The sequence below is a fragment of the Nicotiana sylvestris genome, chromosome 10 (assembly GCF_000393655.2).
Source record: "Nicotiana sylvestris chromosome 10, ASM39365v2, whole genome shotgun sequence".
Taxonomy (NCBI): Eukaryota; Viridiplantae; Streptophyta; class Magnoliopsida; order Solanales; family Solanaceae; genus Nicotiana; species Nicotiana sylvestris.
Window position 1 is genome coordinate 73006975 of NC_091066.1, and position 16523 is coordinate 73023497.

Genomic DNA, 16523 nt, shown 5'->3' on the forward strand with positions numbered 1-16523 from the left:
GAAACCAGTTAGTACAAGAGTTCGTGATTTTATTAATTTAGACCCTCCAGTGTTTACCGGATCAGACCCCAAGGAGGACCCACAGACTTTTATTGACCAGGTTCATCGTACACTTCGGGTTATGCATGTTAGTGATACAGAGGCAGTAGAGTTGGCTTCTTATCGGCTACGGGATTTAGCGGTTCTCTGGTATGATAGTTGGGAGAGATCCAGGGGTCCGAACCCTCCTCCAGCTGTGTGGAAGGAATTTTCTGAGGCCTTTCTTCGTCACTACTTGCCAGTTGAGATACGACGAGCTAGAGCTGATAAGTTCTTGAACCTTAGACAAGGTAATATGAGTGTGCGAGAGTACAGTATGCAGTTTGATTCTTTGGCAAGGTATGCTCCCCATATGGTGGCCGAGATGAGTGATAGGGTGCATATGTTCGTGAATGGGTTGGGACCACATCTAATAAATGAGTGTACGACAGCCTCCTTGGTGGAGGGCATGGATATTTCCCGTATTCAAGCTTATGCCCAGACCCTAGAGGATCGTAAGCGCCAGCAGAGGGCAGTTAGGGAGCAGGATAGAGGCCAGCATAAGAGGGCGAGATTTGCAGGGTATTCTGATGACTTCAGAGGCCGCATCAGGCCACAGTTTTCGAGGAGTTCGGCGCCACCTGTAGCTAGTGCTCCTCCACAGTTTCAGAGGCCTCGATATGATCGATCCTATTCTGGTCCAGGTCAGAGTTCGCGGGCATCTGGCTCGCAACATCACAGGGATACTAGTCAGATGAGACCCCCAACACCACATTGTGATCAGTGCGGCAAGGCCCACTTTGGACTGTGTCGTCGAGGTTCTGATGCATGCTATTCGTGCGGGCAGCCTGGCCATATGATGCGGGATTGTCCTAATAGAGGAGGTGATGGTATGGCTCAGCCGACTGGATCTGTGTCTGGTTCTTCCTCATCAGTTCGACCTCCAGCACGGGGTTTTCAGCAGTCGACAGGTCGTGGTAGGGGTAGAGGTGCAGTGCCGAGTTCGAGTGGTGCTCAAAATCGAACCTATGCTCTAGTAGGTCGACAGGATCTCGAGTCGTCTCCAGATGTTGTTACAGGTATTATATCTGTATTTTCTTATGATGTATATGCGCTTGATTGATCCGGGATCTACATTATCATATGTTACACCCTTTGTGGCTAATAAGTTTGGCATTGAACCTGAATTGATAAGTAAACCCCTCGTGGTATCTACTCCGATAGGAGATTCTGTGATTGCTAGAAGGGTATATAGAGGTTGCACTGTGATGATTTGTAGTCGTCAAACCTCGGCAAATTTATTTGAGTTAGAAATGGTTGATTTTGATGTGATAATGGGAATGGACTGGTTGGCCTCATGCTATGCAAATGTTGACTGTCGTACGAAGATGGTTAGGTTCCAATTTCCGGGTGAACCCGTCATTGAATGGAAAGGGAACATTGCTACACCGAAAGGTAGGTTTATTTCCTATCTTAAGGCAAGGAAAATGATCTCAAAAGGTTACATTTATCATCTCGTTCGCGTTAGGGATGCGGAGGCGAAACCGCCTACTTTACAATCAATCCCTGTGGTTAACGAATTCCCAGATGTTTTCCCAGATGAACTCCCAGGCCTTCCTCCTGAAAGGGAGATTGAGTTTAGCATTGATGTGTTGCCTGACACTCAACCGATCTCTATTCCTCCATACAGAATGGCCCCGACAGAGTTGCGAGAGTTGAAGGTGCAGTTGAAGGACTTGCTGGATAAGGGCTTTATTAGGCCTAGCACTTCACCTTGGGGTGCACCAGTCCTATTCGTGCGGAAGAAAGACGGGTCGTTACGGATGTGTATCGACTATCGACAGTTGAATAAGTCTACTATAAAGAACAAGTATCCACTTCCAAGAATTGATGACCTGTTTGACCAACTCCAGGGTGCCAAGTATTTCTCTAAGATTGATTTACGTTCAGGGTATCATCAGGTGAGGGTTAGGGAGAAGGATATTCCAAAGACGGCCTTCCGGACAAGATATGGGCACTTTGAGTTCTTGGTGATGTCGTTCGGGCTAACAAATGCCCCAGCAGCTTTTATGGATCTCATGAATACTATATTCAGGCCCTATCTTGATGTGTTCGTGATTGTATTCATTGATGACATTCTAGTGTATTCTCGTTCGGAGGTGGAACATGCGGGCCACTTGCGGATAGTATTACAGACGCTTCAGGATCGTAAGTTATATGCTAAGCTCTCCAAATGTGAATTCTGGCTGAACTCAGTAGCATTCCTTGGCCATGTGATATCTGATGAGGGTATTAGTGTCGACACTCAGAAGATCGATGCAGTAAAGAATTGGCCGAGACCTACAACACCATCAGAAGTCCGCAGCTTCCTAGGGCTAGCAGGATATTATAGGCGGTTTGTAGAAGGATTTTCCTCTATATCATCACCATTGACTAAGTTAACACAAAAAGCTACCAAATTCCAGTGGTCTGACACTTGTGAACGTAGTTTTCAGGAGTTGAAGAATCGATTGACATCTGCACCAGTGCTCACTCTTCCTGAAGGAACAGAAGGTTATGTGGTATATTGTGATGCCTCAGGTATAGGTTTGGGGTGCGTATTGATGCAGCATGGGAATGTGATTGCTTATGCATCAAGACAATTGAAGAAGCATGAAAAGAATTATCCAACCCATGATTTGGAATTGGCTGCAGTAATATATGCTTTGAAGATATGGCGGCACTACTTATACGGCGTCCATGTTGACATCTACACAGATCACAAGAGTTTACAATACATCTTCAAGCAGAAAGAGTTGAATTTGAGGCAGCGTAGGTGGCTTGAATTATTGAAAGACTACGACGTCGAGATATTGTATCATCCCGGTAAAGCCAATGTTGTGGCAGACGCTCTCAGCCGTAAATCAATGGGAAGCTTAGTACATATTGAGGCAGGTAGATGGGGGTTGATTAAAGAGCTTCATCAGCTAGCCAATATGAGAATCAGATTGTTAGACTCTGATGACGGAGGTGTTACTGTACAGAATACATCAGAATCATCTTTGGTAGCCGAGGTAAAAGCACGACAATATGAAGATCCTATCTTAGTACGATTAAGAGAAAGCATTCAACAGTGTAAAAGTATGGCTTTTAGGATCGGAAAAGATGGGGCACTGAGATACCAGAGCCGATTGTGTGTGCCTAATGTGGCAGGGTTGCGAGAGAAGATTATGAATGAGATTCATCAATCCCGATATTCCATCCATCCCGGCTCGACAAAGATGTATCATGATGTCAAGGAGCAGTATTGGTGGGATAATATGAAGAAGTCTATTGCTGAATTTGTAGCCCAGTGTCCCAATTGTCAACAAGTAAAGATAGAACATCAGAAACCCGGTGGATTGCTTCAAAATATAGAGATTCCGACCTGGAAGTGGGAGGTGATTAATATGGACTTCATTATTGGATTACCTCGCTCTTATCATAAGTTTGACTCCATCTGGGTGATAATTGATCGACTTACAAAATGTGCCCATTTTCTGCCAGTGAAGACAACTTACGCGGCTGAAGATTATGCAAAGTTGTATATCAAGGAGATTGTTAGGCTTCATGGTGTGCCCATATCTATTATATCAGACCGAGGAGCTCAATTTACGGCTAACTTTTGGAGGTCTTTCCAGAAGGGTTTAGGCACACAAGTAAATCTCAGCACTGCATTTCATCCGCAGACTGACGGACAGGCTGAACGTACCATTCAGACACTGGAAGATATGCTACGAGCATGTGTTCTAGATTTTAAGGGGAATTGGGATGATCATCTTCCACTCATAGAATTCGCCTATAACAATAGCTACCATTCCAGTATTAAAATGGCCCCATACGAGGCACTATACGGGAGGAGATGTAGATCACCAGTTGGATGGTTCGAAGTCGGTGAAACAGAATTATATGGGCCAGATTTGATTCACCAAGCTATTGAGAAGGTGAAAGTGATACAGGAGCGATTGAGGACGGCACAAAGCAGGCAAAAATCTTATTCTGATGTCCGACGTCGTGATCTAGAGTTTGAGGTTGGTGATTGGGTTTTCCTGAGGATCTCACCAATGAAGGGTATTATGCATTTTGGGAAGAAAGGTAAGCTGAGTCCAAGGTATATCGGGCCGTATAAAATTCTTCGACGGATTGGACAGGTTGCTTATGAGTTAGAATTGCCATCCGAATTGGAATTTGTCCACCCGGTATTCCATGTATCTATGTTGAGAAAATGTATTGGAGACCCTTCTCGAGTCGTCCCTATCAAAGATGTACAAGTTACAAAGGACCTATCATATGAAGAAGTGCCAGTGGCGATATTAGATCGGCAAGTCCGCAAGCTGAGAACAAAAGATGTAGCTTCCGTCAAAGTATTGTGGAGGAACAAAAATATGGAAGAAATGACATGGGAAGCAGAAAAGGAGATGAAGTCAAAATACCCTTACTTATTCCAGAATGAAGATAACAAGGATGCTGGTGGAAGACAGGATACATTGGAAGAAGAAACGGCTCTATGAGGTAAGCAATAATTTGAGAATACTCCTCCTTAATACAAAATGGTGATATGTAGATAATGTAAATACGCATAATGCTTTGTGTAGCCTTGTGAAGCCATATGTTGGGCTTAATTACATGCAAGTTTTGCTAGTGACCATTTTATAGGGGAAAATTGATCGGAAATTTCCATTGGAATCCACGATGATTTAAACTCCCCATAAACCCTTACATTCGAGGACGAATGTTCCTAAGGGGGGGAGGGTGTTACAACCCATATCCACATGTGTTAGTTCATGCCATATATTAGTTAACATAAATCCAAGAAGGAATTATCTTTGAGATTATAAGAAGTCAATCCTATTGGTCTTAAGTGATACAAGAGTGTATAAGGGTGATTAACCAGTATTAGAAGTTAAACGAATCAAGGATGTTGTAACTCGTATTTTCAGGTAATCTAGCGGTGCTTAATACACTCAAGAGGTCATTTATTAAGGTATTTTAATCATATAATATCCGTATCATAAGTCTTGAAGTCAAACGAGTTATGAAACAAAAGTCGACAAAAGTTGTCGCAACTTAGGTTCATAATTTTACTTAAACATTAGGTCAAATGTTTCTAATCTTTTCTCATAATTTACAAGGAATTACGGGGTGATCTACCCACCAAATTAAAGATCTATGAGTCTAGTTTCCAACGCATTAAACCGTTCATCGATACGATCTCGGAGTAGAGAGATATTCGCGTTTTTGCAAGACTGCGCCAAGCACCTCTCTATGGGGCCCACTAAGTCGGTTTAAGATATTTGGACCTATATAGGATGACTCCAACCCGTTTTAAGTCATTTCTTTTCACTATTTTCAGACCTTAGAACCCTAGGAACATCCTCTCAAGGTTCTCTCAAGATTCAAGACCCAAAAAAGGGCAAACAACACAAATCAAGTGTCGGGAATTCCGTGGCGCTAGTAAGTCTCTTGTTCTTCTTGTTGTTGCTCATTTTTGTGTCGTTCCAGCCCGTGTGGGAGGTTGTTTTAAAGGGTTTATGTTCTGTAAATACTCCCTCATGTTCTTAATATCAATCCTAGGTGATTTCAAGCCTTCTAAAGTGATTCTAGTGCCGAAAAACACTAATTGATCGCTAGTTTCGTTTTTTTTGTTGTGTGGCAGCATTGGAGGGATATTTCATGGAAATTTAAGGTCAAATTGGAGTTGTTATTTCTGTATAAAGGTAAGGAACCTCTTACTCTATATGTATTTAAGATTATCCAAGTTGCGGCTAAGCCATTGAAGCTAGAACTTGTGAGATATATATCGAAAGGTTTGGTAGTAATGTTATTGTTTTGTGGACTGTTTTGCGTTGTTGTTGGGCTGCGTATTTTACTACTATCTTGTGGAGTTTTGGAGGAGGAAGGGTGTGGGGAAACACCATATATATGTAGGGTTATGGGCTGATAGTTATTCGTAACATTTCCAGATTGTTTGACACGACTACGGTGGTCGTCGTATGTATGGAGTGATTAGGCTGTGTGTGGACTATATTGGGAGGCTCAATATGTTTATTATTGATGTTGTTTGGGCTGTTTGGTGACTATTTTGAATGGTGTGAGGTCATATATATAGGGGAGGTGCTGTCCGTTTCATCGTAAAATAGGTTGTGGTCGATACATAATAGTTATGACGCTTAAATGATAACGATAGTATCGTTTCTCTTATTGTAGACTAAGGAGTTTTGACAATTGCATAGCTTGAGATTGGGGAAGTATATACAAGGTATGTGAGGCTATCCCTTTCCTTCTTTTGCACGACTCCGATTGTACATAATGTAATGAACGAGCTTCCAAAGATACTCTACTCTTAGAAGCTAGCAGTACTTACATTGTTTTCCCTCTTATAGAACGATTGATGTTAATGTTGCTTCTCTTATTCTTATGTTATCAATGTTATTGGTACTTCCTGATTCTTATAAGGTTCATAGTGAAGAGTTAGTCCTAATAACGTGTACAGAGGATACCGACCTTACGTCACTCTGAAAGGTTTAGAATGTGATTCCATGAGTCGAGCATGCATTATATATATGTATCTATTTTACTCTACCGAGCCACGCTATAGTTGGCCGGGTACGGCACCTATTGTGCAACCACTGATCAGTTGGGTTTTACCGAGCTCCACGTGGCCGGGTACGATTCTACCGAGCCTATTATGGCCGGGTACGATATGATGATGATGATGCCCACAGAGGCGAATGCTTTAAAGGTTTATGTATTTATACATATGTATCATGCATTTCATGTAAGTAGCCCTCAGAGGTACTAAGATGTTACAGGTGGTATATTCTTTATCCTTGCTTACATTACTGATCGTATTTATGGTTCCTTGCCTTACATACTCAGTACTTTATTCGTACTGACGTCCTTTTATTTGTGGACGCTGCATGTCGTGCTGCAGGTCCTGATAGACAGACAGGTGCAGCTCCCCCACCACAGTAGACTGTCCAGTTCAGCGGTGATTGGCGAGATCCCTTCTCCGGACTTGCCTTGGTCTTGGTATGCAATTTTTGTTATAGACATTATGGGTATGTCGGGGCCCTGTTCCGGCTATGTTGCAACACTTATGTTCTTTTAGAGGCTCATAGACAGGTGTCGGCTCATGTATAGTTTGGTATGCCTTGTCGGCTAGTTTTTGTTGTATAGTCTTTCATAGTAGCGTGGTAGCTCATACCTTATATGTAGTTTCTTGATTGTCTGGTCATCCCCTGCTATGTATGTTCATGCCGTCATATTTTATTGCTGGTTGTCCATGATCTAGGTCTACCATTTATATTGATCTCTTTAGCCTTAAAAGATAATAATGAAGGTTAGATGAAATGTACGTTGGTGCTCGGCAAGTGTGGTCGGGTGCTAGTCATGGCCCTTCAGTTTGGGTCGTGACAAACTTGGTATCAGAGCAAGTCTGTCCTAGGGGTTGTCTATGAGCCGTGTCTAGTAGAGTCTTGATTATGGATGTGTAGCGCGCCACATTTATAATCAGGAGGCTACATGACATCTAGGGTTGTTACCTTCTTCCTGAATCTAGTGGAGCCGGGTGCCTGGAAAGTGAAGTATGGAGGGGAAAGAAGTGGTGTTGGGGAGCGGAGAAGCATTGAGGAGTGATGGAGCTACTCGGGTAGCTGGGAAAGCTGCCATAAGTGGGTTGGGATGGAGAGTATGGGGGATCTTCCATTATGGTGTTGGGTGCTTGGGAAATGACCGAGCTCAAGAGACTTGGCGGTGGAGGGGGTGGTGCTTTTCCCGTTATCCATGCCTGATACATGTCTGCCACATGCTGTCTCAGCATTCTCACTTCTTCTACCAACCCGCTGTTCCGTTCGATCAATTGTTGTCGGTCATCAGTACCGACCCACTCGGTTCTGCGGTTCTGAGCCATTGTCCTTTGATTTTGCTTTGCAGGGAGGAGTTACCACAACCAACCACTTTCTATATATGGACACATCAAAGGGAAGCCATCACGTTAGTGTTAGGGCATTGGACATACAATCATATATCAGAGATACAATGTACCTAAGCAGTTAGACAATTGTGCCCCCTGAAAATCTTCCACACTCTCTTTTATTTATTTATTATTATAATTTTTTTTTATTTTTTTTATTTATTTTAGTGGTGGTCGAATCTTATGGAGATTGCCTACGTATCACGTCCCCGCGTGAATCAGACCTTGCGTAGTTCGGACCAATAAAAGATAAACAACAGTAAACATTTTTCAATTTTCATATTAGAACAAACTGAGTTTCAAAGGTTTGAAGATGACCTACAAACTTGAAACTCAAGCAACCCACGTTATTCTAATCAAGAGATTTATAAACTCAAAAACAAAAGGCTAGCTCCCTTTCTCTGTTCGACAAATGCAACCAAATAGTTATTTTTGCAAATGTGGCCCCTTCCAATTTTCACACGAATTTTGAGGTCGGGGAGGATTATTTTGACACTTTACAAACTTGTCCATTCTTTTACGAAAATAACCTTTCGACAACTGAAAGATACTCTAAGGCTATTTCGGCAAGAACGGTTTAAGACGCGGCCGAAGCTGACTCGGCTTATTATGACAAAATTTGAACGGTATTCCCCTGACCGTCGACTCTTTTTTTTTCAAATTATAATAAAAACTTGGTGTTGCAAAACACGATCCTTCAGCGTCTCGGGGACGAAGCTTTTTAAGGCTGTGTGGGTCAACTAGACCAAACTCCTAGACATGACCCAAAAAGTGGTTGTTTATGCAAAGTCAGCCTTCCGGCGTCCCTTTCGGGAACATTCGGCTATTTATGACAAACAGCATCTCCTGACATAGTTATGACTCTTTTATTGTTTTTCGAAAATAGGAAACCCAATACTGCAAACAAGGCCTGTCAACGTCTCGGGGACGAAGATTTTTAAGGCGGTGTGGGTCAATCGGACCAAATCTTAAAAAATGACCCAAAGGTGGCTGTTTATGCAAAGTCAGCCTTCCGGCGTCCCTTTCGGGAACATTCGGCTATGTCTTGATAAAACAGCGTCACCCGACTTCTTTATGACAAAAATTAAAATTTGACATATATATTTTTTTTATGATTATTATTTGTTTGTTTTTGGCTTTTTAGCAAAACGGCGGGGTTGGGCCCGATGAGGGTTGCCTACGTATCTCACATCCGGTGAGAATCAAACCCGCGTAGTTCGGGCAATCAGGAATAAGTAGATGAACTAACTTTTTTTTTTTTTGTGAATTTGTGAAAGAACTACTTTAAAAGAAGAAATGAAGTATTTTTTTTTGGATTTTTGATTGATCTTTTTTTTTTTTGAAAGAAATACTTCTAAGATATATTTTTGAATTTCATTTGCTTTTTTTTTTTATTCTAAAGAAGAAGAAGAAAATACTTTTTTGGGATTTTACCTTTAATAAAAGAAATGCTTCTAAAATGTTTTTTTTTGAATTTTGAATTTTCTTTTCAATTTTTGAAAGAAGAATCAAAATATTTTCGGATTTGTTTTTTATTTTATATTATATATTTTTATTATATATATATATATTATTTTTTTAGAAAAACAATTAGAAAGACTTTCTAAAGAAGTCAATAATGGAAAATATTTTTGGATCATCTGTTTTGAAAATTGGAATTCTAAAAACTTTTGGCAAGACCAATGTTCTTGCAACAGATAAAGATATATATACATTTTTTTGGAAATAAAGAAAAACTTTTGGATTTTTTTATATATATATTTGCAATAATAAAACCACTTTCAACGCCCGACTCCCCTTTTTTTTTATAACATAATAAAACTTATTGGACTTTTTGGACTTTTGACATTTTTCAAAACAAGGCTTGCTAATAAAACAAACTTAATAAGACACATTTTTTTTCATTTTCTCAAAATTTTGGCAGAGCTACGACTCTACTCGGACTCTTTCACGGTTTTCTAATATGTGGAAAATGATGACAATATACAAAATCTTTTTAATTTTCATGCTTTTTTTTTCTTTTTTATATGTATATATATATATTTTTTTATGTTTATTATTATTTTCAAAAATGTGGCATGGGAAACATAAGGATTTCCAAGACATCTTGGATTCCGCAACTGTTCCCCATGCGCTTTTCCCAACATGTGAAGCATGGGGGACATAGGGAATTCCAAGACTTCTTGAATTCCACAATGTTCCCCATGTGCTTAATTAACATAATAACATGCTTATCTAAAAAAGTCGTGCAACTTTCTTATTTGACGTGATCAGCATGATAAGGAGTGTCATTTGTCCGCAAATATCATTGATCCGCCAAATGACTCATTCACCCTTGAATAAATACAACATGTAGCACATAGGATGCCATAAGATGGTCTATTATTTTCAGGTTGCTTGTCCTAGACGGACCCAACCCCTATGTTGAGTCCCCTAAGTCAAATGCACATGATGCAAATAAACGTTCCTACTAGGGATCCGGCATGTGGCTTTGTTATACTAGGTTCAAAAACCTGGGTCGGTGTTCTAGACAGTGTACCCGAGCGGACAACTCGAGCTGAGGAAGGAGCTCCTTTCCGGGAACCAAAAGGCCAGCCGGCTTAGAAACTTTCCGAGCCTCTTTTATTCAGGGTATGACACTAACAGAATAGGGAGTCTCAACCAGTAAGCACATCCCCGGAGGTAAGAAGAGAAAGGTTTCGGCACAGTTTATATACAGTTCAAATAATATCAAAGTGGTAAAAGCAGCATTTAGCACATTAGGCTCAAAACATGTAATAATCAGATAATAAATAAAGCCAAATAATAACAATTATTCTAAGCTCGAATTCTTAACCCTGAACCAGTGGTTCTGGGCTTTTCCCCAGCAGAGTCGCCAGAGCTGTCACACCTCCTTTTTACGCACCCGCGAGGGCGCAAGGGAGTTTTTTCCAATTAAAGGACAATCGAAACGGGATTGGTTTAATTATTTCAGAGTCGCCACTTGGGAGATTTAGGGTGTCCCAAGTCACCAATTTTAATCCCGAATCGAGGAAAATAATGACTCTATATTACAGTCTGCGTACCAGAAATCCGGATAAGGAATTCTGTTAACCCGGGAGAAGGTGTTAGGCATTCCCGAGTTCCGTGGTTCTAGCACGGTCGCTCAACTGTTATATTCGGCTTGATTATCTGATTTTATACAAGTGTGAACTTATGTGCAAAATTTAACTTTTAACCGCTTTTATCATTTACTGTTTTTATCAAGAATTGCAACGTTGTGAAAATGTATCTCGAACCACGTTACAATCAATGTACCCGTGGTCGTCGACACACTTTGACTCCGTTGAGATTTGGATTTGGGTCACATCAATGTGCACCCGAGTTTAAGGAAATTGAATTATTAAAGGCGCGCCTAAAGCGACTAGCGTATTGTTATTTTGGGGAAGGCCGTAAAATTCGCTAAACGGCCTGTCCCGAATTCTAAGTGTTTTAATATATATACATTTAGAGGGCCCCGCAACTTTGTATTTTTTATTTGGCGAGGCTCATCTCATTCTTATTTTTAAAGGAATTTGCAACGTCGTGGACATGCATCTCGAACCACGTTACAATTAATGTACCCGCGACTTTAGAGACACATTTCAACTTCGTTGAGATTTGGATTTGGGTCACATAAATGTGCACCCGAGTTTAGGGAGATAACATTTTTAAAGGCACGCCTAAAGCAACTAGCGCATTGTTATTTTTGGGTGGGGCCGTGAGATTTGCTAAACGGCCCGTCCCGGAATCTAAGTATTTAATACATATATTTTGTGAGGGCTACGCAATCTGTACATTTTTATTTGGCGAAGCTCGTCTCGTTTTTATTATTTGAGGGCAAACTTAAGGCAACTACGATTTTCTACTAATGAAATCATCCGAGGTTAAACAAAAAAACAACGATTCTAACAGGTAATAACATCCATGGTAAAAATGAAAAAATAGAATAAACTCGTTCATATGCTCACACTTACTTTGGGCATGCAGTAACTAAACATAGAATAAACATTTTTAACACAACAACAAAAATTGCATTGTTGACATTCATCAATACTCTCATTCGCCTTGAACCATAATATACGAAATGAACGAAATTAAACAAAGGATGAAGAACAATAACCTTTGAACTTCGACAACCTCAGAACGACAAACACGACCCCGACGGGACTCAAGCTGGACTTCACTGAACGAGGAACAACAACGAAACCCCGGAACAAACTCAACGAACCGGACCTCGACTCAACTTTTGGACTGGAACTCGACTTCAATTCGACCTCACTGACGGACTGTTTGGTTGACGACTGTGGGGTCAACGGGCAGTTTTTAATGGCCGGAGGCATCGCTGGACATGGGGACGACGAACAGCAGTGGTCGTCGGGGCAGTGACGAAGGGGGTGTTTGGACGACGCAACAGCGATGGCTGCTGCTTGACGGGTGGTTGTTTGGGTGTTGCTGGGGTGCGAGGGGACATTTGGGAGTGTGACGCAACAGCAGCAGCAACAGCTGCTGCTCAACGGGGGTCCGGTGGTCGTGAGGCAGGTCGGTTTTGGGGTAGGGATCATTAACGGAGGTGGAAGGGTCGTGGTGTAGGTGATGGAATGGTTGCGACGAGCAGTGGTCGACGAGCCCGTTTGGTTGTTTGACGGAGCTAGGGTTTTTGATCTTCTTCCAAAGAGGAAGAAGATGAACAGTGATTCGGACGTGAGGTTAGGTTGTTGCTGTTGGTCGTGGTGCTGGGGGAAGGTGACGGACTGGTAAGGAATGGAGTTGGAGGTTGACGACGAGGTTAGGTTGTTGCTATTGGTCGTGGTGCTGGGGGAAGGTGACAGGGTGGTGTTCGGACAGTGGAGGTGACGACGCTGCTGCTACTCGTCGGACTGGGTAGTGATGATGGTGGAGCTGGGAGGAGGAGGGTGGTCCGTTGGAGCAGGTGGTCGACGAGCAGGTGCCGGATTGGTGCGGGAGGGCTGCCGGAAGGGATGGAGGGAGCCGGTGGTTTTTGGAGCAGTCTTCGATAGTAGGGTTTTTCTGGTTTTCGTAGGGTTTCTTCTTCTTCTTTTGAAGAAAAAGATGTACAGTACCCTTTTCCAAAAATTCAAAAAAGTCCCCTTTCCTTTGGCCTTCGTCCGTGTATTTGATGGGTTTGCCCCAAAAAATGAGCCCACGCGTGGTGGGGTTCAAGGTTTGTGTCCCCCACGCGTGGTGGGGTTCCCCATGTATCCTGGACACGGTTTATTATGGGCTAGGTCCGAAATTAGGCCTAAAACCGGGTAGTTTGAACCCGAATATTATTCTTTTGCCCGTACCCGAGAAATAGGAAAACGTTTCTTAACTAGTCCTATGTAAGCAAAATAACTACCAAAAATAAGACTAGTATTCAAACAAAACTATATTTCTTTTAAAATATTTTTTCAAGATTTAAAATAGATACAAAATATTAATAAAACTATTTTTGTAATTTTCGTTTTTTTAATAAAGACAAAAATATGAAGTAATATTTTTTGTATTTTTCAAAATTATAATGACTGCAAACATTAATAGAACTATATATTTTTTGTAATTTTTGAATTTATATAAAGTACCAAAATAAAGTACATTTTTTTGTATTTTTCAAGTTTATGAGAGATACATAAACTAAAATTTATATATATATTTTTTTGAAAATTTCTTTTTGCAACGAAATAAAGTAAAAATAGTTAAAATAGCTATACTAGACCCAATTTCACATATTCACGCTAAAAATGTGAAAATTCTCGGGGAGGGTCAAAAATCACATGCTTACACTTACTTCTTCATAAATTTTCAACATGAAAAATAGCATATAAGAATAACACAAAAATCTGAAAATTTATGCACATATCATAATAAATCATCTGAACTTTTGCTAGAACAATTCTAAGTTAATAGGTACTCACTCGCTCCAATTAAGTAAATATAAACTCTTTTAAGCAATTCATCAAACACCTTGTATGCGTGCTTTTGTGAGTTAATTAAAACAGGGTTATATCAACTCACCTCAAAACTTCTCGAGCCAATACGTAGACCTCAGTCCAATTTATACCCGTCAAACAATCGATTCTACAACAACCAATGCATTTTAATTAATTTTAAAGTTTCGCACCTAAACACGGAACTTTACTGTTGATATAGAGAAAGAAGGGAATTAACTATTCTATTATTACTTATTACTATTGTAGAGTAATTGACAATAGAGAATTTTATATACGCGAGTTCAAAAATTAGTGATTTGTATAGAACCGTAGAATTTTCTTTTTGTTCCTGCGTGCCTTGCGATTGCTGCGTAAAAGAACAACGTTCTGTTTTTGCTTTTTGGTATAAGCTGCATTCTGTCTTGTTTTGGTGCAAGACTTTACTTAAAGTCTTGCATTCCACAAGGCACGTGCTTCCTTTTTTTTCCCTTTTTTTTGGGTTAACTTAACTAATAATTAATGATACCCACCTTTAATAATTAACAATATTAAAACTATTAATATTTCTCTAATTGTATATCCAATTATATATATATATATATATATATTCCTATAGGCAAGATAAAAATAATAAAAATGGTAATAATTTATTTCTATAGTTAGTGTGTCTCGAAACTTTTAAAAATTTGAGGAGTGTTACAATCTTCCCTCCTTAAAAACATTCGTCCTCGAATGTTGCTAGGGCCTTATCCTTAAGCTAACAATCATCCCTTAGGTCCTTGAACCTCTTAAGTTTTCTTAGCACTACCGATTCTTCCAAGGGACTCAAAATTTTGGTTAACTTCCTAAATTTTCAAAAATTTCGGCAGAGTTTCTCTTGTAAATTGGACTATCCAAAAAAAATATCCATGTCACAAATACCACAACCGCATCAACAAAAACCAAATATACCATAACAGGTCATTCATAGGTACCATACACAGCTCATAAATTAATTATTCACACTCCGACAAGGAGGTACCACAATAACTAACAAGAATCTAAAGCACAACAACTCTAGCACAAGTAAATCACTTTAATGAATTAAATTTACTATGGCATAAACTAAATTACTACAACAACTAGGTATAATCTAGGAAGGGCAGAAAAACTTGCTAACTTGTATTTAATAAATGAAATATAAATGTCAAACCAAACTTAGGTTCACATACCTTTTTCCTCAAATAAATATGGATATTTCTTTCTCATATCTTCCTCAACCTCCCACGTAGCCTCTTTTGAATCATGATTACTCCACAAAACTTTTACCGATGCTATATCTTTTGTTCTCAACTTTCTTACTTGCCTATCGAGAATTTCTATAGGTACTTCTTCATAAGTCAAGCCTTCTTTAATTTCTATGGTATCGGCAGGTATTATATGCGACTCATCATGAATGTACTTTCGAAGCTTAGACACATGAAAGATAGGATGAATAGAGGATAACTCAATGGGTAGCGCTAGCTTATAAGCCACGTTTCCTTTCTTTTCTAGAATTTCCGATAAATCTAGGCTAAGTTTCCCTTTCTTACCAAACCTCATAACTCCTTTCATTGGTGAAACTTTCAAAAATACCTTATCACCAACCATGAACTCTAAGTCACGATGCCTCTTGTCAGAATAAGACTTTTGACGACTCTGAGCCGCTTTCAGTCTTTCTCTGATTAGCAGGACTTTCTCTAAGGCCACACAAACAAACTCTGGACTAATCAATGGCACCTCTGCTGGTTCAAACCAACACACTGGAGACCTACATCTTTGCCCATACAACGCGTCATAAGGAGCCATACCAACGCTAGCCTGATAGCTGTTATTGTAAGCAAATTTTATAAGTGGCAAGTGATCATCCCAATTACCTCCAAAATCTATAACACATGCTCGCAACATATCTTCGAGAGTCTGAATGGTCCTTTCTGCCTGACCATCGGTCTATGGATGGAAAGCGGTGCTCAAATTGACCTTGGTACCTAATCTTTTCTGAAATGCCTGCCAAAAAAGTGCTGTGAACTGAGGGCCTCTGTCAGATATGATTGAAACTGGAGTACCATGCAATCAGACTATTTCTGTGATGTACAACTGCGGATACTGCTCTGCAGAATCTGTCGTCTTTACTGGTAGGAAATGCACAGACTTTGTCAGTCGGTCTACAATATCCCAAATTGAATCATGCTTATGGTATGTGCGAGGTGGACCTACTACGAAATCCATATTAATCATATCCCATTTCCATTGTGGTATTTCTATATCTTGAGCTATGCCACCAGGACTCTGATGCTCGGCTTTGATTTGCTGGCAATTCAAACATTTAGCCACATGCTCCACTACTTTATTCTTCATGCATTTCCACCAATACAACTCTTTCAAGTCCAGATACATTTTGGTAGCACCTGGGTGGATAAAGTACCTCGAACTGTGAGCTTCTTCCATTATGGCCTTCCTAAGACCATCTACATTAGACACACATAATTGATCATTCAACTTCAAAACTTCGTCACTTCCTAGAGTGAAAGTAGTGATTTCTT

The 16523-nt window shown here is 40.3% G+C and overlaps 1 protein-coding gene across 1 annotated transcript in view; it reads right to left on the reverse strand.

The window, feature by feature from the left end:
* The window catches only part of LOC138879510 (uncharacterized), a 41977-nt gene extending 26089 nt beyond the window's left edge, over positions 1 to 15888 (reverse strand). Inside the window, exon 1 of the mRNA XM_070159125.1 lies at positions 15174 to 15888. Coding sequence (XP_070015226.1) covers positions 15174 to 15888 — 715 coding nt within the window. The remainder of the gene's footprint in view (positions 1 to 15173) is intronic.
* Positions 15889 to 16523: the final 635 nt, after the last annotated feature.